Source organism: Rhamphochromis sp. 'chilingali', assembly GCF_963969265.1.
Source record: "Rhamphochromis sp. 'chilingali' genome assembly, chromosome: 2".
In the NCBI taxonomy this organism is placed as follows: Eukaryota; Metazoa; Chordata; class Actinopteri; order Cichliformes; family Cichlidae; genus Rhamphochromis; species Rhamphochromis sp. 'chilingali'.
Window position 1 is genome coordinate 55294683 of NC_137930.1, and position 23659 is coordinate 55318341.

Consider the following 23659-nt stretch of genomic DNA (forward strand, 5'->3'; position numbering starts at 1 on the left):
CAAGAGTGAAAACCGAGACGGGAGGACTGCCCACCAAGTGAACTGGACAGGAGGTGGCCGAGTGAATAACAAGTTGCCCATCTACCCGAGTGAGCAAGTAAAAAACCAATGATTTCATAAAATGTGAACACACTAGGGAGTATTCCAGATTTAAGAAAGAACGAACGAACGAAAGGACAATTTTTTAAAGCAACTTAAATCAACTAAATCACATATTCAAAACAGCTTTAAAAACACTATAAAGCTATAAAACTGGCATTTTTAGAAATATCTCATTGTTTGTTTTTGTTTTGTTACTTACTTTTTTAGTTAGATTATGGAGCAATTCTGCCAACTTTAATTATTATGTTTTTTAATGTTTGAAATGATTCGGACCATAAAATTTCCTTGCTTTGAGCAGTCGCGCCCTCTGCTGGCGAATTAAACACGATCCTCATCGACTAATTATTTAGGCGCGCTGTGCAGCACGCAGACTTGCGCAAATCTTGAATCTTCTCCGGTCTTTGTGTTCATATCTGAGCTCTCAGCTCTTGTCTGAACTTGTCTGCAAACCACGAAGCTTTACCGTCTTCTAATAGTGTTTTTATGCTACGAGCAGATGTGCGCGTTCATGGCTTCAGGGTCACACCTTCTCCAGCCAGCTGTGCGTGAAGATGATGAAGACCTTCCCTGGCAGCATCCGGACTGTTAGAGGCGCTAACCCTGCATTTACCCTCTGGGCGACGACGTTCAGCGAGCAGGAGGAGGAGGAGGACAAGTAAAACTGAGCAAGGATGATTATTTGAGCATCCTTACAGTAATTGGGGGATTTGACAGCGTGTTTTTAATAAACGCAGGGCTCTCCACTGGGCATGCTCCATCTGTGCTGAGAGAAGAGCTGTGCTCGGTGAGAATAACTGGCCGTTTGGGCGTTTTTTCTTTTTTTCTTCTTCTTGGGGGAGGTTTGTCGCCCTCTCATCTTTGATTTTCTTTATCAGCAGTGCAGGGAACGGGGTGGTCCTCCCATCAAAAAGAGCGATGGATGTGTTCTTCTCAGCGATGCATGAACGGCAGTGAAGTCTGTGAGCGAGGAAGCATCTCAGCGCTGAGACAAAGACCTGCTGCTTAGTGGCGGCGTGTCGTTAAATTCAGGAAGGGAGCGGGAGTGTGAAGGAGGTGAGTCTGTAGGCAGCAACAGAAGGACTGAGCAGCTCCATCAGGAGCTTTCCACCCAGCACCACTACCATCATCATCACCGCAGTCACCTTGCTGTGAAAGTCATAAACCTTCCTCAGGGCTGATCTATCAACTGTCGCATACTAGTGAGTTTAAAGAGCTGGATTTATTCTGTCGGCGTTTTCCCTCTCTTTATATATCTCTTTCGACATCTTGGATTTATCGATGATGTGACGTCCATTCTTAATGTGATGCCATTGGCTACATTGGGTTTTGGATTCGGTTTCTCTACCTTCCAGCGAGCTTGGCAGCCCTGAGCGTTTTTGATCCTCCAGCTGAATGAATGAATGAATGGATGCTTGCAGAAAATTCAGGGTTTAGAGGGGGATGCGTGTCAGACTGCCCCGATTTCTTTCACAGCTGCTGAGAAAAGGACTGGTTGCTTTGTGAGCTGCTTTCCTTATGTAATTGTTTCCGTCACCCTGATCACTCCTGTGCATGGTCTGCACTGTGCGCCTAGACTTACCTTTGCGATGAAGGGAACTTATTGGAGAAATGCCTAGGGGACGCGATGGGCCTGAGCGACGACAAGGATCGCATTGTGATAAACGTGGGAGGGATCAGACATCAGACATACCGCAGCACCCTGCGCACTCTACCTGGCACTCGCTTGTCCTGGCTGGCCGAGCCTGATGCGCCCAACCACTTTGACTATGATGCCAAGATCGAGGAATTTTTCTTCGACCGCCACCCTGGCGTTTTTGCACATATCCTTAATTACTACAGGACAGGTAAACTGCACTGCCCTGCCGATGTCTGCGGGCCGCTCTATGAGGAGGAACTGGCCTTCTGGGGGATTGATGAAACAGACGTGGAGCCATGCTGCTGGATGACCTATCGCCAGCACCGGGAGGCAGAAGAGGCCCTTGATAGTTTCAGCGGGGGGGGCCTGTTAGACCTGGGGAATGATGATCAGGAGCCAGACCAGGAGCATGCTGAGGATGATGTGGATGAAATGACGAGAAGGCTGGCTCAGGGAGACTCTCCTGATACCAGGAATGGGAGCCTGTGGAGTCGGTGGCAGAAACGGGTTTGGGCTCTGTTTGAGGACCCTTACTCCTCTAAATATGCAAGGGTGAGTCACTTTTAAAAATGTCCTTGTGTCATTGTTTTTCTTAAATTAAATTAAAGTATATATTATGTATGTTATGCAAAAATGCTAAAAATGTTCTGGTGTTGTTGTCATGATGCATTAAAAGTAATACACTTGTTAATTGGTCCTCTTCTGCTCCTTGATGGTGAAACAAAGGCGTTTGGTGGTGGGCTTTTGTAGAAAGGGCTTTTGATGACCTTGAAATTGCTCTTCTGAGGGTCCCCACAGCAGGTCGATGAGAGTGCATGTGGGAGAAAGAGGAGGAGAGGGGGGAAATGAACCAACTTCATGTAGAAGAACCATTTGCATGAAAATCATCACTTCTGTCCTCCTCTTATCTTGCTGGAGAAGATGAAGAAACTCATTTTGAATCTCACAGGTCTTTAGATAGATATTTCCACAACACGGGGATCCCAGGGCAGGCTGGCTTTTTTGGTTAAATAGGTCAGCTGCACATTAGGAAACCAGATCTTTGGCATCACCACATTTTCTTTCTGTGGCAGACCTCCAGACAAAATTAGGTTGCTGTTAGGGGTGACATTTTTAGTCTTTGTCATGGGCACTTTTCCATCAGGGTGTAATACTTGCCATTGGTGACAAGGACAACTTTACACTTTTTTTTAAAATATATTTGTAATTTTTTTTGGACCATGAGCCCCTAAAACAACTGCTGTGCTGCATGCTGCTTTAACAGCTGCTGTTGTAGCTGTAGTAATTAGTTATCAGGCACCAATCCAGACAGAGTAAACTGCATTGACTTGTTCTCACTCTTCCAGAAAGCATTATGGAATCAGTGCCACCCCCCACCCGTCACATACACACTTCCAAATTTGATTTTCTTCACACAGGAAAGATTCCCCCAGCAGAAGCTCAGCTGTGTCCTACATTTAACAACAAGCATGACAAAAGCAGAGCAGGGATCGACTCCACAAAGACAGGCAGAAAGATTAATTAGAAGTGAGCCTCAGAGTTAATTACTGACTCTATTCACAGTAGATACATCAGTGGAAAAACCCTTGCCACTGCACAGCACAGTAGACCCATGGTTTTCTGGCAACAGTGAGAATTAGCCAATAAGGAGCAAACAATCGTCACTTGTTGCCCTTCCTCCAGGCCACACTGTTCCTAACTGTCACACAGACACATAATTTAGGAGGCAGTCTGATGAGACACAGCGTTTGTTTAACAGTTCGAAGGGTGGGATGTTCAGAGGGTTGAGCGAGCCTGCTTGTTAGGAGGAATCAGGGGCAAAGCAGCTCAAATTATGAGGCTTTATCGCACTGGAGTTTGTATGGTAGTGGCAGCAGTGGTGACTTGCCTCAAATAAGGATTGTTTTCATAATTGTTTTTAATTTTCTGTGTCAAAGTAGAGAAAAAAAATATGGTTAGTGCAACTCCCAAAAATTCAAATCACAATGACATTTAGATTACAGTCGCCTAAAACACAGCAAGCCAGCAGGTGTCGATTATGACTCCAACGTGTGCAGTTGGTTGAAGTCATTGTTTTGCAGCGTGGTGGTACTGTGCTCTATTACTGTCTAAGGAGTACTTGTTTCTTTTTTCGTGCAGCACATAGTGGAGAGGGGGTGGACAAAAACAACAACATTATGCAATTTGATAAAAACACCACCACTTATTAACGCCTTGAAACTTGGCAAAAAACTCCTCTTACATCATATCTGCAAAAGCTGAACGTTATTATCTCGACCACTGCGTGTTTATTAAAGTCGCCTCACTATTCGATTGCCTGCGAATGCTAAGTGCTCCACGTTCCTTTTGAATGCGTAAATGCTAAACATTTTACGCCAAATTTGTGTTACATAACAGCGTGTAGATCCACATTGTGAACTGGGATGTTGTCTCTCTGAACAAAGAGGACAGCTCTGCTGACAGGAGTTGGTGCTTCTGCAGTCAACACAGCTTCCCTCTGGACCATCATGCTAAGATGGAAGGAAGGCAGGCATTCATAAGGAGCAGTGATTTCCTCAGCACGGGGCAATGAATTGCCACTGATGAGACATGATGATGAAGGCCTGTTTTCCATCTTCTTCTTCTTATTATATTGTGCTGCATCGCCTGTCTTAGTGGCCCACTTTGAATGAGACCGACTGACAAGTACAGATCATTCCCCTCTCTCAGAGGACTTCATGCCCAGACCGGCCCTTTTCCAACTTAGTCATTCATTATTCCTCCCTGCTACTTAACAAGACTGTGCATTAGTTTGAAAGGTACAGCAGGGCCTCATTTAAGGAAGGTTTTATGCATGAGTCGATTGCTATTGATCCAACATTTGCAATTCATAGGATCATTAAGCAGATATTTGCTCTTCCTGTGCACTTCTCTGTCCATCTTTTTTCCTCTGATTGAACTTAGATTACTGTTTACTGTTGTTGTTTTTCCCCCCTACAGTAAAGAGCATGAACAATAACACATGCTGTAAACCAGTAGTGCATGAGGACAGGGCTGGGATCAATACCCAGGGGACAGCACTGTATCTGTTACACCCATGTAGTATGGAAGAATAACAGAACCTAAATGTAAAGAAATTTGATCAGCTAATCAATACTAGGGGGTGAAGTACTTTTTTTTTCCCATTAAGGGAAATTATGGCTTCACATAAAAGTCTGTCCTCAGCTCAGTGAGCCTCTCAGCTCACCGTCATTCCCAAGAGCTTTATGATGTGGACAGTATGACCTTGTGTAAGGGAAGACCTGCTGTGGTGATGGAGCTAAAGGGAAGAACCCCAGCTAAATTTAGTCCAGTGGGTTGACACTAGTGTCCTGTCTGCTGCTACTGCTGCTACAGGCGCTTAATAATTATATATGTACCATACCCTTGAAAATGCCACAACCTTGATATACAGCAGATGGATGAGAAGGAAGAACAGCAAGCTTGCATTAATTGTCCCTGTTGCAGCGGCGCTTCAGATTCAAGACACACATCAGAGAGGAGTGCAGCTGGGGTGTTATTGCCACTGTCAAACTAGATGCCACTGTCTGCGATAGAAGATTAAATTGCATTGTGTCTTACTAAGAATGGCTGCTAGGCCGTCAAGCTTGATTACACTGCATGTATTAGTGTGCTCATTCTCCTTTCTGTCCTTCTCCTCTTCCTTCTTTCCTTTCTTTTTCTGCCCCCTAAATATTTCCTGCTCAGTGGGTGGCTCTGGCTTCGCTGTTCTTTATTCTGGTGTCCATCACCACCTTCTGTTTGGAGACCCACGAAGCCTTCAATCCCATCATCAACCGCACAGAATGGGACGTGGTGGACAATGAGACAGTGATGAACACCTACCAGGAGACTGAGACCGCCATCTATCTCACCTACATCGAAGGTGTCTGTGTGGTGTGGTTCACGTTTGAATTTCTAATGCGAATAACTTTCTGCCCAAACAAATTTGACTTCATTCGAAATGCGCTGAACATCATCGACTTTGTGGCCATCCTTCCCTTCTACCTGGAGGTGGGCCTAAGCGGCCTCTCCTCCAAAGCAGCTAAGGATGTGCTGGGTTTCCTGAGAGTGGTCCGCTTTGTGCGGATCCTGCGTATCTTCAAGCTGACCCGTCACTTTGTTGGGCTGAGGGTGCTGGGCCACACGCTGAGAGCCAGCACCAATGAGTTCCTGCTCCTCATCATCTTCCTCGCTCTCGGTGTCCTCATCTTCGCCACTATGATCTACTACGCTGAACGGATTGGAGCTAATCCCAACGACCCAAGAGCCAGCGAGCACACGCACTTCAAGAACATCCCGATTGGATTCTGGTGGGCTGTAGTGACCATGACGACCCTCGGCTATGGAGACATGTACCCTCAGACGACCTCCGGTATGCTGGTTGGAGCTCTGTGCGCCTTGGCAGGTGTGCTGACCATCGCCATGCCCGTCCCCGTGATTGTCAACAACTTTGGAATGTATTACTCGCTGGCGATGGCAAAACAGAAACTACCAAAGAAAAAAAACAGGCATATCCCTCGGGCACCCCAACCAGGCTCTCCTAACTTCTGCAAAACAAGCATCAGCTCCCAGCATCAGAGCCCCATTGCCAATGACGATGTTTTCGAGATAAAGTTTCAAGGTAAGAAACAAGCGTGACATACTTTCTGATAAATGAGTTGTCTCATTTCTATTCATCCTATTTCTATTGTGCTGTTTCACTGTTCGTCTGTTCCCACACTTCAATCAGCTTATGATTCAGGCACGAGATTAAACAAAACGAGTTCTCCGCTCATAACAAATCAATAAAATATGTAATGAAAAGCATATTTGACTGGATAGGCGAATAGAGAGATTCAGCAGACTGTGAGTAATCTTGCTATTGATTTTGCACTCCTTAATGCAGTGATTCACTCCTCCTCTCTCTTAAAACTAACCGGATGCATGTATTTGTAAGATTAAGAAAAGTGTAAGTAGTTTGATGTCCCCCACCCCACCCTTGGTGTCGTTACAGCGAAGATATGTTGACCTTTGATTCAGTTTGCGCTCATAAATCTCCAAGCTTCAATAACAAAGCTTCAAACAGAGCTTCCGCAAAGGAGTGGAAGGTAAACAGCAGTTATGCAGACAGCATTATTGAACGAGTTTATCCCAGTGTGAATTAAGGTAGCAGAACATAAAAACAAACTACATATTCAAATATGTAGTGCTTGAATTAAATAAACAGCCTGTACAGAAAAATCTGATTGTTTGTTTGTTCGTTTTAATTTTTGGTTTCTTTTAAGATTCTAAACTGAACGGTGAGGCAGCTAACGCAGCTCTGGCCAATGAAGATTGCCCTCATATAGACCAGGCCATATCTCCGGAGGAAATCTTCAGCCCCAGCGAGAGAGAGCGACCCTGCTTCCTGGTCACCACTACTACTGAACGCCCCAACCACACAGGGGGCAGAGTGAGGAGGGGTACGTACAGTAACAGCCAATCACAGGCCCCCCTGAGACACTGACACCCTGTAGACCATATAGGCAGGACAAGCCCCCTTTTTTGCCTCTTTGCTGAGAGTTACACCTCAGTTTTTACACAGGCTCTCTCTCTCACACACACACATACACACACACACTCACAGAGACACAGGCACAGTTACACACACACATGCACACAACAACAAACCTCTTTATTACAGCTATCATACACGTTCACAGCAGCTGCTTCTCCTCAGTCATCCTGCTGGGATTTGTATATATTCCGATTCACTAAAACATGTTAAGATCAAGCACAATCACCACAAATGTCCAGAGTAATTGTCCACATCTACATACTATATTTTTTGATACGTGCATAATGTAATACCCCTATTTATTTACAAGTAAGAAAACTATTTTCGAGATTTATATGATCTAGAATGTGTTGTCTTATCTGCCTAAGAAAGTATTTACGTGTTACGCGTGTACCATGTATGTATATGTGTTTTAATGATAAATACCATGCGGAATCCTGACTTTTGAGAACATTGCTCTTGATCATAACGGTGCATGAAGTGTCTTGCTGATGGGTGCTATCAGTATGGTGAAGGAGCACAACACAGATGGATGACAGCTAATATCAGATGTTATTATTAAGAAGACAAGACAAAATTGAAATTTACAGATTTCTATACTTTAATAATGGGGATCGCCCCTTTGTTTTTGTTTTGCTTTTAAATTTTCTATTAATGATAAATCAAAACATTCCTCTAAGAACGTCCTGTAAGTCTCCAGCTGTGTGCAGAAAACGGCATACAGTGTGATATTCTACCTGTAGCTGACGAAACATTCCCTGCCTGAGGTGCCTAGCTTTCTTGACTTTTTAAGTGTTATACTCCAAACCATTCCAGTACCACCCGGTGCATGCTGTTGTACTCCTAATGCACTCAATGCATGGAGAATAATAATGTGTCTCACGTCTGTGTTGACCTGTTTCTTTGGAGTCAAAAACAAGAAAGCAACAGGTGTAGTATAACCAGTGAGGAACACCAAAACACTTTGTCGTGGATTCAGTGCTGCAGTGTACTCAGAACGTTCTCTGTTTTTCAACTGAAGGTTATGAAAAGCCTTGGAGCCTTAACAGCATGTCTGGCATGAGCGGGGATGCCTCTGGAGTGTCCTCAGTGTCCGCCCTGCCCTGCAGCCCACCCTGTCTAATGCAGCACTCACATTCTCCCATCCCATCCATTATGTAGCATGGTTGAGTAGCAGATACAATGCCATTGGAAGGCCAGTCCACACTTCTTATATTTCCTGTCAGATTTTGCTTTCACACTTGCCTTCACACCTGCTTTTGTTTCTTTTTCTTTTAAAATTATTATTATTTTATGTTTATTTTTCTGGAAAATTGTATCTTAACTGTGCTTATACTTAAGCTTCCCAAGTGTTCTCCTTGGGTGTGTCATCATATCATAGACTAGAAAACATTGGCACATGCCACTCTGCATGGGTCACCTCAGTTGCAGACAAAGCACCGTTCTACTTCTTATCACAGGCTAACCACACTCTTTTCCTTGTGTTTACATCATTGCCTGTTGCTCTGTTGCTTTTGATCTCTCATTCTCTTCTGCCAATAACTTATCTCATTTGCTTTTTTGGTTTTGGTTTTTTGTTTTTCAACAACTTTTTTTGTGAAATAAATTTTCATAAGATGTAACCCCTGCCAATAATATGCTGGACATTAATTATACAAGGCTTTTAAAACATATCCAAAAGCTGTTAAGGGAACTTCTCTTAAGTGCTTTGTACGTTGCAAAGTAGAGACGTCATTCTGAAAGTGCAGTCCAGATAATGTTACCCGAGTGGCCATTAGAAAAGAAAAAATGAACATACAGTTCATGATGTCCGATGCAATATGGAGATGATGACAATTCCTATGATGCCAGTGATGAATACATCTAATGTCAACAGAACTAAAACTGTTCATTTGCATGAACTGCATGAGAAATTATGTTCAACAAGAAGCTAACTGTATTGCAATTACCTGTAAGGAGAAAAAAAAAAGGTTTTCTTTCAAAAGCTTCATAAGCTTTGTCATTTTTATGCATTTTGAAACAGCTTTACAAGAGACTCAGTCATAGCAGAGGTTTTTATGTAGCCACCATTCTTTGCCTTTCCCCAAATTCATATATTTATTTTCTTGTATTTATTTGACTGGGGCCTCCAACAGAAAAAAAAAATAGCGTGATTTAACTTGAACAATCTGTCATAAAGCCAACTAATGCTGTTATGAGCATAAATAGTTTTTATACAAATATATTTACTGGTAGTCACAAGTTTTTAAAGGGTATCAGTAGACTGCCACCACGTCTATACCGCTGTGCTGCTAAATTAAGGCAGGACTCATGAATTACGAAACAACGGTGCCTTCATACTTGGAGAGGCAAAGTAAAAACGAGTAATAAATTGACATGATATTAACATAAGTGCTCCCAGTGTAGCATCATTACACTTTATTCCATGCTCATAACAGTGTAACAAAAGCTTTATTTATAACCTTGTAGGTGAACCTTGTACCTTTTGCAAAACCCTCGTTCCCTTAATCACAGTTTTAAAAAAAATAGCCCTCTTGGATATTGTTGTTACACCACTGAACACATACTAGGACTGAACCTTTAGTAGGGATACATAGCACCAAGCAAAAAAAAAAGAAAAAAAAGAAGCACTAAAAAAGAAAACCTTAAAAAATCACTTATTAGTCCCCACGTCTTTTGTATAATAAAGCACAAAATATAAGTAAAGGGGACAAGGCAACTCCACAGAGCAAAAATATATTGAGTTAGGATCAGTTGGAGATGTCACGATGACTCGTGCAGTATGTATGTCTATTGATTTAAAACATCAATACTGTTACGGTTACATGTATTGATACTGTCCCAATAATTATGCACAAATTTTTCAGGGCACTTTAACAAATTTCTTCTTCTTTTCTTTTCCTCTTTATTTTTTGTTTTGTTGACCAATCAGAAATGTTCATTTCTAGAAGAAGATAGGCAAATTATAGCAACTAGTTTTTGTTTTTATTCTGAATGAGCAGAGTTTTACATTTTTTGAGTCATGTCTCTTGTGGTATTTAAGTGATGTTATATATTTAAAAAACAAAAAAACAACAACAACAACTTGTTAAGATTTGATGTGAAGAGATGCAGGTGAATTATATGCTCATGCAATTCAAGTGGAGGGGTGGGAAGGAAAAAAAAAGTACAGTGAGACATAGCATGGGCTGTGGGTTTACTTGGGGAAAGGTAAATGCATGTATTTTACATTTATGCAAAAGAAAAGTATTCAAATAAAAATATGTAAATATAAGTCCTTGCATGAAATAAATTTTATACACAATGAGTGTTTAGACTCCGTTTTTATTCAACAGCACATGCATCTACATACATCTTTCCTTTCCTACTAGCGTCCGGCTAGTGTTACCAACTGCTGTTTGACCCTGTCCAGGTCAAAGAGAGCTTTAAAAAAAAAGAGAAGAAAAAAAAGAGGTGACTGTGAGAGCATGACGCAAAGTATAAAAAAACGCATGACAATGACTGAACTACTGTACATAAACCTGTCAAACGCAGCATGATTGGGCATGTTTATTAACCGACTCAGAGTCTAACCTCTGCACACAGACAGTACATTGGTGTCTGACGCCTTCCGCTAAGCATGGGGAACAAAAACCCAAAACATGGTAAACCCATGTTTACCATGAAGAACTAACGGAGCACATTTTCTTTACTCTCCAAGCCAGTGTCATTTCACCTCTCCCTGCACCTGCAGAGGTAGCCATCATCGCCATCATTTCCACCATTATACATAATTTGTGTAATAATTTATTTTTGTTATTGTTGTTTTTTTATATGTTTATAGAAACCCAACGACAGCACCGGAGCAGACAACCAACAGAGTCAGTTTGTGTTATGAACCATGGTGTACCAACCACTATGTGTATGACCCATAACGGCCCATCACCCACCTGATAGTGCTGTAGCATTGTTGTGTGTATTAGTATTTTTAAATGGGTGTGACAGTGACAACCTGTACATCACAAAACTCAGCATAGATGTAGCACAGAGGACGTTTTGTTGTCAAGCCTTATGTAGCTCAGTATCTGTGACTGGTTAATGTGCTGTAATTTGTGTGCCTATTTTTGGTGTGTGCCAGTGCTGTAAATATGCTTTTTGTGTGCTGAAGTTGTGTGTACCAATGTTTTTTGAGTGATCATCAAATATTTGTGTGCTTCTTCTGTCCAAAAGTGAACAAAAAGAAATGTTGCTCCGATTTTAAACCGCAAACCCCCTTCAGCAAAAACCTGTCACGCGTCACGTCAGCCAGACTAAACCGTTGAAAACAAGTCATTAACTTTGCACTGTCATCGTCACACCTTTGTAGACTTTTGCACTGTTTTGCACCAGTGAATCTTTAACATTCCTTCGATATGTTTTCATGCATCAAAGATAATGTCCACAACAATATAGTAATAATAATGTCATGCTTTAAAAAAAAACTTTAAAAAAACTAAAAAACACACCACTCTTACCTTGTATTAAAGAGGCATTAAAATGGCAAGTTGTGCTGTTACAATAATAATAGTTTGTGATGCAAATCTTGGTTTTGCAGGGTAGGTAGGAACGAAATGACAGATTTTTATTTACTGAATGATGGTATGCAGTTGTACTTTGATTATCAAAGACGGCTCCTATATAACATGCATTCTCGTATCAAAGCACAGGCATTTAAATAATTGTTTAATTGACAATCACGTATAATTGGATTATACCTCTTCATCATTTTTTTTGGACACATCCAAATTGCTACATTGGTATGTAATACTAACTAATACCAAACCATTATCCTCATCATACTGGACAAGTGCCTCTGTTATGTAAATTCTTCTTACCATTCAGGATTACAGCTTAACCAACACGACGATGAAACAATATGCATTTTCTTTTAAATTAACCATCAGTCACCAGCACATTGAAAACAAGCATCAGCTCAGTACTTGAAAGCACGTGTACGCAGCATCGACCCCAGTGCTGATCAGCTTCTAAAGGCAAGCAACGAGCATAACCTAGTTAAAGATACAGAGTCCTGATCCACTGTTTGTGTAGACAAAGTTAGTGAGAAGGGACCAACTTTTTACCAAACAACTGCAAACACACTGCCAACCACTTGCTGAGATCTGAGTGCAGTCTGGTACAGCAGATCTGAATATGTCAATAGAGCTGGGGGGACTGTGTGCTGGTCAAGTTATAATACATGTAAGACAGAAAGCAAGAAAGAAAGCTATTATCATGAAACAGAATCAATTACACAACTTAGAGGCAACTAATTTGTGGCATTTGGTGCGATTTCAGAGTGTGTGTTTTGAACACCGTGCATTTTGTGGTTAGTTATCTCAATAAGGTGTTCAGTGGTCGTTCTGATTGGTTTGTTGTTTAGGGATTTTTGTGTCTTTTTTGACCAATACAGTTCAGACTTGTACAATAGTGATAAATAAAAAAGAACCACAGAAATTATCACTTTTCAGCGAGTGTCCATTTATTTTCCCATCCCGAACATAATCCTGGTAAAAGCACTTTAACATTTTTTAATGTTTCCACATTTAACTTATATGAACATTTAAAGTAAAAATTTTCATATAAAAGAAAGTCACGGAAAAGTCGGCATCAGCTTTTCTGAGTACCTTCACTGCCTTTCTCAAAGGCACTGCCTTAACAACTGCAGTTGGTATCCAGGTGCTGCACTGCGGAGGTCTACTCCTTATAAATATGTAGGTTGGGTCATGTCCAGTGGAGGAGTTTCTTCCAAGATTAATGAAGTATGAAAGTGGTGCAAATCAGACAAACAGAAAATCAAAGAATATGACACAGATGGGCAAAGGCATAAATAATTGATAGACCAGTAGAAAAATGGAAAATAAAATGCTGTTGTGTGTATGTGCGAGTGGTACATCACATGACAGAGAATTTTTCACCATGGATTGCTGAGATTGACTGCCTCCTGACATTCAAGATCACAGCAATAAAACCCCTGACATGAGAAGATGGAGCTGTAACACTAGTCTAGCCCATCCCTCATATGACCTGTAACAGCTTCATTGAGGAAGGCAAACACGTCAGGTGGAGTTGCAGCTACAGGCGTGGCCATACCCTGCAAAGCCATTGACCCCATCGTGTCCATCATAGACAAATTATGGCCACATGAAACATAAATCACAGAACCATACAAGGATATTTATGACAAACTGCAGATTAAAGTGTGACCGCTTCAAGTAGCTCAGGTAGCCTTTTAACATGTGAAAGTTAGTGTTGAGTCAAGGGCACTTAAAATGATCGCACGTGGGTTTCACAGGGCACCGATAAACCACTAAAACACAAATGTGTTAACTCCCCAAAGCATTCGCTTTTTATAGCCTCTGATTGTCATGCAGAATAAATGTCCCTGCTCCAGCGTTACTCGAGTGGTGCAGAATTTTTTTCTGTGCCGGTCGTTGCAGCGCAAACTGCCATGGAGTGTCCGGCTCCGCAGCCAATGAGAACAGGTCTTAGACCAGGAACGAGCTGTGGATGAAAGACGTTGGCCTGCGAGCCGTCTCCGCACATTCCATGTTCATTCCAGCCCCACGAGAAGAGACTTCCCCCTGAAAGGGAGAAGGATCATGGGTCAGTGTAACTGACAGGAGAAAGAATGAGGGAGCTGTAGTACAGTGTGTACAATGTAGGCTAAAATCAGCATCCTGGATTACAAAAAAACAGGGTGCAAAAGAAAACACACACAGCTCCTGTTCCCCACCCTGACACTTGGTCAATAACAAAGCCTCGCTGCTCTTCACAGCTGGAGAGCCTATCGGTGGGTGTGGTCAGGTCTGCATCACCGAGGAGACACGTGCCATGGCAACACAGTTACCTAACAGGCTCCATTGCCATGACAACAGAAGCGAGCTTGCTTTCTCAAGGGTAACACATCTTCAAGCTCTCCCCGTACTGCAGTCGTGTGCCTTTCGTGTCATCTTTTCATTTGTTTCATTGCGAGGTTGTCTTTGTCTTTGTCTGCGTTTTCAGCTCGTCCCCGAAAAGCCGCAGCGCTTGCCAGAAAGATGCATATGTTTTCACCAGTTCACAGACCTCGATGCCATGCCAAGCAGCTCATGCCAATGTGACAGTTTGCCAGAAACCGCTTATGCGTTACAAACATGCATGTAGTGCCCGTCTTAAAGACAGTGCATGTATTTACGACTGGACTGACACCTTTTCTTTGATTTAGTGTTCAGAAAGTATTATTGGACTAAATGTGTTGAAACATTTGGTTCATTGGGAAGAAAAAAATCTTTATTTTGGTGCTGTGCTTAATTCATGGGCTCACTGACTGGAGTATAGCACATCAGTGTTTCCATGGCAACAAAGTGTCTGCATAATATTCTGCACGACAAAAGGATAATTAAAAAAAATAAGGAATCTCAAACCAAAAGGCCATTTGTGCATGCAAACAAATGCTGTTATTTGTTTTTGAAATTTGTCAATTTAAAATTTCACACCCAAATAACAACGCCACAGTGACACAGTCTGCGGAGGTTGCCTTTTTTTTAGTGTGACTTGCATCATTCTACAGATACAGCTCTAATTTAAGGTGTTCGTGCTTCTACAATCCCATTAAGTGGAAAAATGTTCACATGAACCAAAAATCTTTCCTCAGATTGGATGAGCTGTGGCCACAGAGTCTTTGACCCATCTCCCTACCTCTGACCACCGCTGATGATTTTCACACACCAGGAGAACTTGCTCAGGTTCTAATGAGCAAAGGATGAGCAGGCAACAGATATCATAAGCAGCATGCAATGCTCTCCGTTCCTTTCCGCCTGACCTACTTCAGCACCCGAAATAGCAGCACTCAGGTCTGCGCTTCCAATCCTGTTTTGCTATTTCATTGCTCCTGCCACCACACGTCAGACAGGAGGAGGAAGAGAGGTGAGCGTGGCAGAAGATTGAGATGCTGGAGGTTCAGATGAGACCTCTATTTGCTAGTTCTGCCTTCACGGCCCATAACTCAACTTTTTCAAAGTGCTTCTTGCGAACTATGGATGATGGACAATTTCCACATATTCAAATTAGAATCGCACATTCATTATCGCTATCAATTAGTGAGATTAACACCAGTGAATGGCATGGATGCTTGCAGAAACACCACCGATGTTCACAGTTTCCTCTCTTATGGAAGCATGCGCCTGTATTTCAGTGATAATCTGTGATATTTATATTCGTGCTCATGTAAAAAAAACTGGGTCAGTGTTCAAAAATTAATGTGATAGATTTTACTTCCAAAAACCCTTTTACATGCCTAGCTGGTTACTATAGAAAAGCAGGAGACTTTTGGCAGGCCTGGCAAGAATAAAAGCACATTTAATCTAATGAGCGATCGCAAACAAGCAGTCAGACATGTCTATCTTTGTTCAGTTCTCTTTGAGGGATGCATGTGAGTGTGCGGAGTCTGTTCAGCGGTTAAGCAGACAAAGGGAGATCGTTCTACAAACATATGACTGGAAAAACTTGCCTGTAAATGGGCATCTGGTTAATTCATCCCCTTTACAGGCCTGTTCGGGTAATTGCTTCTGTCAATGATATCCATCTATCCACACTGTAATTACATCCTCATGCAATAGCCACTGAGCAATGAGCTGACCTCAGAAATGCTCTGCAGCTTTACAAGGATTAATTGTTAACACTGTAATGCATTAGACAGCTCCCTTACTAACTTTTTAGTAGGGGTGAGGGCAGCTTGAAATAGTTTAGCCTCACCGATGTGTCTTCTACATTACTTCACGCAAACACAGCCAGAGTCACCTCAGGCCATTGAGGATGTCTCTCATTTCAGCCATGAGAATTTAAAGAACCCAGTAAGTTCAAACTTTGCTTTTAATTTTTCATAAAAGGCTTTTGTTTCCTATGGAAATGTTGAGTGCACTTGTGCATTATGTGAATAATAAGTTAGGAGAAAAGTGAAGAAACTGCAAGGACATTTTTGAGAGAACACACTCACCTACAGTAGCAAGGTTATGTTCTGATCCACAGCAAATCTGTGGAGAAAATAACTTTTAAATACATGTTGAAAAGCAAATGTGCAATTTTAAGACTCTAATATTCAATGACATATGATACTGACAATTGAATTAATCGCATTCTCCCTTACAAATTAAATAAAATGACAAGATAAAGCCACTTAGATTTAATTTTAAAATTTGATAATTTAATAATGATTTTTTTTCACATCTTTACATACGTTTGGTACTCCAGCATACGATTCCCTTTAGCGCATAATATAAATTGAAACTATAGCAGAGACCCAACTGATTCATAACTCTTAAAAGCCACTGCTGGGCTTGCTGGAGGAGTTAATGCAGCCATTTGAGGATGCTTATACAGTCTTTCCCTTTGCTGACCGAAACCTTTTAGATTTTAATGGCCTTTTCTCCTGCTTCCCCCTTCACAAGTATGACAAGAATTGAGTGGACATGCTTAAATGCTAATTGAATCCTGCATATGAGACACAGTCCACTGCATGGCTGTTAAATGCAATTAAAGTACTGTCTTGAGCCACCCCTCATTTCTTTATATTTTGTTTCCAAAGAGCCAGACTTTCTTGCAATCTGTCTTGCAAGCAGTCTTGAGCAATAGTTCTCCAGGTTTTTTGAAGGTCTTTCAAAGTTCAAATAACTGTCAATTTGCATGGAGGAGGTCAGGATAGAGGTACAAAAGTGAGTGTTTGCAGCCATCTGTAAAAAAAAGAAAAGAAAAGTGGAGGTTGTGTCATGGCTTGGGTGTGCACATTAGCCAGTGGCTCTTGTCAAAATTGATGGAAAGTACTGTCAAATTTTGATTTGTCATGCAGAACTATCTGGAACGCATCTAATTAGCAACAGCTTTAGTTTTCACAATGACAACGATCCTGAAAACAATAAAAGCATAGATGGATAGAAAAACATGCAAGAGATGGGCATGTGATTAACTGAGCTCATGTACAGGGACACCATCGGTCATGGATTGGCCTCCCCTCTGCCCAGACCTCAACATTATTGAAGCAGTGTGGGAACAGAACAGAATGACAGTTAGTCTGAAGGTCCTTCAAAGGTCCTGGAGAACTGTTCCTGAAGACTACTTGCAGAAATTACAACAAAGCTTCCCTAAGAGAGTTCAGGCAGTGTTAAAGAATAAAGGCAGCCATAACAAATATCAACTTTAAGCTTCGTTAGAAAGGTGCAAACGCAGTTTTTTCCTTATTCACTGTATTTACATGTATGTTTGCACTTTAACCAATAAATAAGTGTACAGAATTCCCATTTTTGTAGCAAAATATAGAATTTTGCATGTAGCACTTTATTTGACAAAGAAAACAAGTGATTAACTGAAACTGACCCACTGATCATGAACCACTAACGGGTTGAAATTTGTCCATCAGTAATGCTCACATGGCTCCCTCCTGGCACTAACAGCCATGTCACATTCAAAGTCACTTACATGACCTTTCTTTCACATTCAGATGTTCAGTTTGAACCTTAGCACATCGTCCTGACCACGTCTTCATACATCAGTTGGTGTCATGTGATTGGCTGTTGGTAGATGTACCTAAAAAGTGGCCAGTCAGTGTATATGTACAGTGCTTTAACAAAGTAGTGTGGCCTGAGTGATTCATATCCCACTCAGCCAATTCATCTTACTTCACGCTCAACACACAAGGTGACAAAGCTTTGACACCTTGTGTGTTGTTGCAATGATCTGTGCGCAGTGGAAAGATGAAAGGAGCGCTTGTCCTTGTTTGTCCCTGACATTTGCTTCATTGGCAATGACCATATTGTCACTATTTAGACTACAGGTTAGTTGCTACAATCCCATTCACATGTAATTGTCCTTACGGGAGTAGAGAAAACTGCCTTCACTGATAAACACAAGTCGTTTTTTTCCCCCTGCTGAACTATAATGACAGTGCGAGTATGCTTTGTACATAAGAGATAATTATCCAAATCATTAAGAACCTTCTGTTCAGGGGAAACATGCTTCGCCTTATACTAAACAATCAACAGCTACTTTAACTGTAACTGTCTGCTGCCTCCTGCTGGACGTCTACTGGCATTTTCAACAAAGCACTATCCTCAAGACCAACAATCCAAACACAAGTCAAGAAAACATTTAATTGTTACTGATTGCAGCACAGCTATAGGTTCTGCCATCTGGCGAAGTGCTAAACACTCCTACCTGTGTTGCTCCACAAAGGTTTTCAACCTCTGCAGGGAGTCCAACCTCCTGGGTGCCACCTTGTGCCGCAGGGCCAGCTGGCTGCTGCTCTGTGTCCTCACTGGCTGATATTTGACGGCCCAGCTGTCCATAATTTCCCCTTCCCCATGTGAACACTCTCCCGCTCTCTGAAACAGATAATGGGATTGCTTTTTCAGTTTGGGCAACTGTCCTCTAAATCCTGTAAAAACTACTGAACATCACAGACCAGAGTACCTGTCTGAGCAACATTATGAGTCCAGCCGCTCCACACATTTATCACTTTTTCTCCATCCAGCAGAGATCGCTTCAGAAGAGTGGGAGAAGACAGGAAGGGCTCTGTGGTGGTCAGCTGACCATGCTTGTTGCTTCCCCACAGAAACAAATCGCCATCTCCTGCACACATGACAGCGACAGCATTACTCTTCATTCAGCACAAGCAGCAGCAAAAAAGCAGAACAGCAATTGAGATGCTCTGGTGAACTAATTACAGGACATCAGAGAGGGCAGACTTGATGTATGATAAAGAAGTGTGCTTATGTGTGTAAATTGTCCCTATGAATGAGCAGTGCAAAATACATAGCTTATTATTGCAGAACATATTGAAGCAACTCACTACCATCCTACCTGTAAGGCACACACAGTGTGCTGACCCTGCAGTTACCCGGTGTGATATTCTTTGATCCAGACCTGCAACAAGGTCATAAATATCTGTCACATCTACAAATCACCAATAATAGAATAAATTATTAATTATTTATGTTCAGTACAACTTACGTTACCTGGTACCAGACAGGGCACCTTAGAGTTAAAGTGAGATGGGACAGCATGTGGACTGAATGCTCTCTTAGCATAACTGAAAAGACCAGTTCCCCACTGATAAACACAGCCTGAGCCTGAAAGTCAAACAGAATTACAGGATTTATAGCTTCACATGAAAAACAGGAGCAGTCAGAGTGCATACCTCCACCAAGACTGAAAATTCCCTGCATGCACTAAGTCCTATGAGATGAAAGATATCTGGTTGCAGACTGGTTTATGGTATTTTCTTGAGAACATCAAGCCAAAGTTTAAATTTGATAAAAGGCTATTTCAGCTCCACAAACAGCCGAAACGTGGTTTGGCTGTTTGTGTGTGTATATATATATATATATATATATATAATAAATACAGCTAAGAAACATAAAGACAAAGAAACAAAAAGACAGGCAAAAAACCAATCATGTAACCACTTTGGCAGATGTTAAAAAAAACGAGGGCCGTTCACAATGCTACCTTACCAGTAACAGCAAGTGAGTGTCGGAGTCCTGCTGCTACACTAACTAGTGGCTCCTTCAGATTCTGTCAACAAACAGCACAATGACATCTGCCTTAATGAAAGTGATTAAGATGACAGGTAAGTAAAGATCATTTATACTAATGTAGATCACTCAAGATGTATTGAATGGATATTTTAAAAAAATAAATTAAAAACTTTACTTTATAAAAACTGCACCCCCAACGTGTTCTCACCTCAACAACCAGTAGAACTGCTGAGTGTGTCACAGTCTCTCCAACACCCAGTTGCCCAAATGCATTGGAACCACATGCTAATAGTTGCCCACCGTCTGAGAGTGTGCCATAACAAGAAAAGAAATATGCCTTTAACTAAGACACACTGAAAAATTACGCTTTTGGATGAGTGGAAAGTAGTTAAGGTGTCCTCCGTTATTCCCATTCTGTTAAATATGTAGGGTTTTTTTTTTTTTGACAATATAGCAATGAATGTGAGTTAGTTTTTTTTCCACCCTTTTTCTAGAAACACATGTATCATAATGGTCTAAGGATAATATACAGTGGCTTGCAAAAGTATTCGGCCCCCTTGAACATTCCCACATTTTGTCACATTACAGCCACAAACATGAATCAATTTTATTGGAATTCCACCTGAAAGACCAATACAAAGTGGTGTACATGTGAGAAGTGGAACGGAAATCATACATGATTCCAAACATTTCTTTTTACAAATAAATAACTGAAAAGTGGGATTTGCGTTATTATTCAGCCCCCTTTGGTCTGAGTGCAGTCAGTTACCCATAGACATTGCCTGATGAGTGCTAATGACTAAACAGAGTGCACCTGTGTGTAATCTAATGTCAGTACAAATACAGCTGCTCTGTGACGGCCTCAGAGGTTGTCTAAGAGAATATTGGGAGCAACAACACCATGAAGTCCAAAGAACACACCAGACAGGTCAGGGATAAAGTTATTGAGAAATTTAAAGCAGGCTTAGGCTACAAAAAGATTTCCCAAGCCTTGAACATCCCACGGAGCACTGTTCAAGCGATCATTCAGAAATGGAAGGAGTATGGCACAACTGTAAACCTACCAAGACAAGGTCGTCCACCTAAACTCACAGGCCGAACAAGAAGAGCGCTGATCAGAAATGCAGCCAAGAGGCCCATGGTGACTCTGGACGAGCTGCAGAGATCTACAGCTCAGGTGGGGGAATCTGTCCATAGGACAACTATTAGTCGTGCACTGCACAAAGTTGGCCTTTATGGAAGAGTGGCAAGAAGAAAGCCATTGTTAACAGAAAACCATAAGAAGTCCCGTTTGCAGTTTGCCACAAGCCATGTGGGGGACACAGCAAACATGTGGAAGAAAGTGCTCTGGTCAGATGAGACCAAAATGCAAAACGCTATGTGTGGTGGAAAACTAACACTGCACATCACTCTGAACGCCATCCCCACTGTCAAATATGGTGGTGGCAGCATCATGCTCTGGGGGTGCTTATCTTCAGCAGGGACAGGGAAGCTGGTCATAGTTGATGGGAAGATGGATGAAGCCAAATACAGGGTAATCTTGGAAGAAAACCTCTTGGAGTCTGCAAAAGACTTGAGACTGAGGCGAAGGTTCACCTTCCAGCAGGACAACTACCCTAAACAAAGCCAGGGCAACAATGGCATGGTTTAAAACAAAACATATCCATGTGTTAGAATGGCCCAGTCAAAGTCCAGATCTAAATCCAATCGAGAATCTGTGGCAAGATCTGAAAACTGCTGCCCATCTAATCTGACTGAGCTGGAGCTGTTTTTCAAAGAAGAATGGGCAAAGATTTCAGTCTGTAGATGTGCAAAGCTGGTAGAGACATACCCTAAAAGACTGGCAGCTGTTATTGCAGCAAAAGGTGGTTCTACAAAGTATGGACTGAATAATTACACACACCCCACTTTGCAGTTATTTATTTGTAAAAAAAACTGCAAAGTGGGGTGTGTCCTTTGGACTTCATGGTGTTGTTGCTCCCAATATTCTCTTAGACAACCTCTGAGGCCGTCACAGAGCAGCTGTATTTGTACTGACATTAGATTACACACAGGTGCACTCCATTTAGTCATTAGCACTCATCAGGCAATGTCTATGGGCAACTAACAGCACTCAGACCAAACGGGGCTGAATAATAACGCACACCCCACTTTTCAGTTATTTATTTGTAAAAAATGTTTGGAATCATGTATGATTTTTGTTCCACTTAAGTGTACACCACTTTGTATTGGTCTCACGTGGAATTCCAATAAAATTGATTCATGTTTGTGGCTGTAATGTGACAATATGTGGAGAAGTTCAAGGGGGCCGAATACTTTTGCAAGCCACTCTATCTGCACTTTCAGAAAAATTAGATCTAATATAATGAAATTTCTAATATAACACAGCTATATTATTTTGTTTTATATAAAATTCATCTATTGTATTATTCAAATATAATAAAATGTTATATTAGAATAAAAACTAACATTGCCATAAAAGATCTATTATCCCTGCCCCAAAGAAACACCTGTGGTTTGGCTAGCAATATCACCCTTAAACCAAGTACAACTAGAAATGAGGATAAATTCCTGGTAGGAAACGGTGCTGACTGCTCACCAGTGAGAAGAAGGGTAAAATCCCAACCACAGGCGATGTCTGTGACTCTCTGATTCAGGATGGGGCAGTGCTGAAGAGTTGCGATGTCTCCACTGTGGCCAAGTCCCAGCTGGCCTCTGTTATTCTGTCCACACACAAACACCTGGCCACTCTCTGTCCAGCATGGAAACAATCAAAGATTTTACTTAGATGTGTTATTTTTGGGACAGTTACACCTGTACACTCACTCTAGACATTTACTTAAACAAACGAGACTGAACTGAGTGGAAGTTTGCTTCTACCGTTTGCTGTTAGATCATTCATAATTTTTGCATTAACAGATTATCAACATAAAAACAAACAATTAATTTCACTGGCCAGAAGGAGGCGCCACATGACTTATGAAGGTCTTGCTCACAATACCACAACAGACTACAAACATCATTCGCTGGTGGGCTGAAGTTTGTGTTTAATATAGGACGAAAGGATACGTACCGGTAATAACTACGGAGTGTCCCCCACCGCCGCTGACAGCCCGGACTGGCCTGTTTTGTAGGGCAGCAATGTTAGAGAGCCGGGGCAAAGCCTGGTCCTCTACATGTCCCTGGCTCAGTTGCCCGTAACTGTTGGCTCCCTGACAATAACAGCACAGCTTAATAAAAGTATATGACAGACCGAAAACTACTATCAGTGCTCAGGTGACCGTGAACCAGATGTTAACATCTGTTTTTTGTCGCCTCACCTGTAAAGACAGTAAGTTTGGACGCTAGTTAAGCTAACGTTAGCAAAAGTGCTACGTCTTCTGCGTTTCCAATTGAAGAGTCACTTTGTTCCTTGCATTTAAATAAAGGAATTACACAACCAGATATACGCGACTTTTACAGTGTACTGTTCAATATAACAAACTTACCCAAGAATGTAAACAAAACTCCAACCGTGCGTGTGTTTCCATGGAGTATCTGGGCTAAACACTCAAGTATGCTTTGCGACACTGTCGCGAAGGCGCTTAAAACGGATATATGAGTGGCAAAAGTTACAAACTAAGTTATGACTTTGTAGAAATGTAATATCTAACAATATCTAACATACAGATACATAATATCTGGTAAAATAATGGGTGGATTTTTGTATTCACCTCAACATAAACTCATCATCATATTCTGTGTTATGATTAACTTGTTTGTGTTCGACAAGGTTTGTGGTTTTGCCAAACCACGTTTCGGCTGTTTGTGGAGCTGAAATAGCTCCACACGTGACTTGCC

At 41.6% G+C, this 23659-nt stretch overlaps 2 protein-coding genes across 5 annotated transcripts; one reads left to right on the plus strand and one right to left on the minus strand.

Annotated features, from left to right (window-relative positions):
• The first annotated feature begins 408 nt into the window (after positions 1-408).
• Positions 409-12770, plus strand: kcnc1b (potassium voltage-gated channel, Shaw-related subfamily, member 1b). Of its 4 annotated transcripts, none has more exons than XM_080870139.1 (5): positions 411-886; positions 978-2290; positions 5465-6380; positions 7024-7200; positions 8317-11081. In XM_080870139.1, exons 2-5 carry the CDS (start codon positions 1727-1729, stop codon positions 8454-8456), a joined length of 1797 nt encoding a protein of 598 aa, XP_080726265.1. In that variant the 5' UTR covers positions 411-886; positions 978-1726; the 3' UTR covers positions 8457-11081. The 4 variants fall into 4 exon arrangements, with proteins under 4 accessions (XP_080726267.1, XP_080726265.1, XP_080726266.1 ...); XM_080870140.1 differs by having other exon boundaries at positions 981-2290; XM_080870141.1 differs by lacking the exon at positions 8317-11081 and adding an exon at positions 11119-12770 and having other exon boundaries at positions 409-2290.
• Positions 12768-23440, minus strand: sergef (secretion regulating guanine nucleotide exchange factor). The gene is made up of 11 exons (XM_080870174.1): positions 23308-23440; positions 22893-23031; positions 22419-22571; positions 20028-20122; positions 19796-19856; positions 19298-19411; positions 19143-19205; positions 18753-18911; positions 18498-18664; positions 16288-16324; positions 12768-13894 (listed from the first exon to the last, which is right to left on the minus strand). The coding sequence occupies exons 1-11, from the start codon at positions 23347-23349 to the stop codon at positions 13707-13709; spliced, it is 1218 nt and encodes a 405-aa protein (XP_080726300.1). The 5' UTR covers positions 23350-23440; the 3' UTR covers positions 12768-13706.
• Positions 23441-23659: the final 219 nt, after the last annotated feature.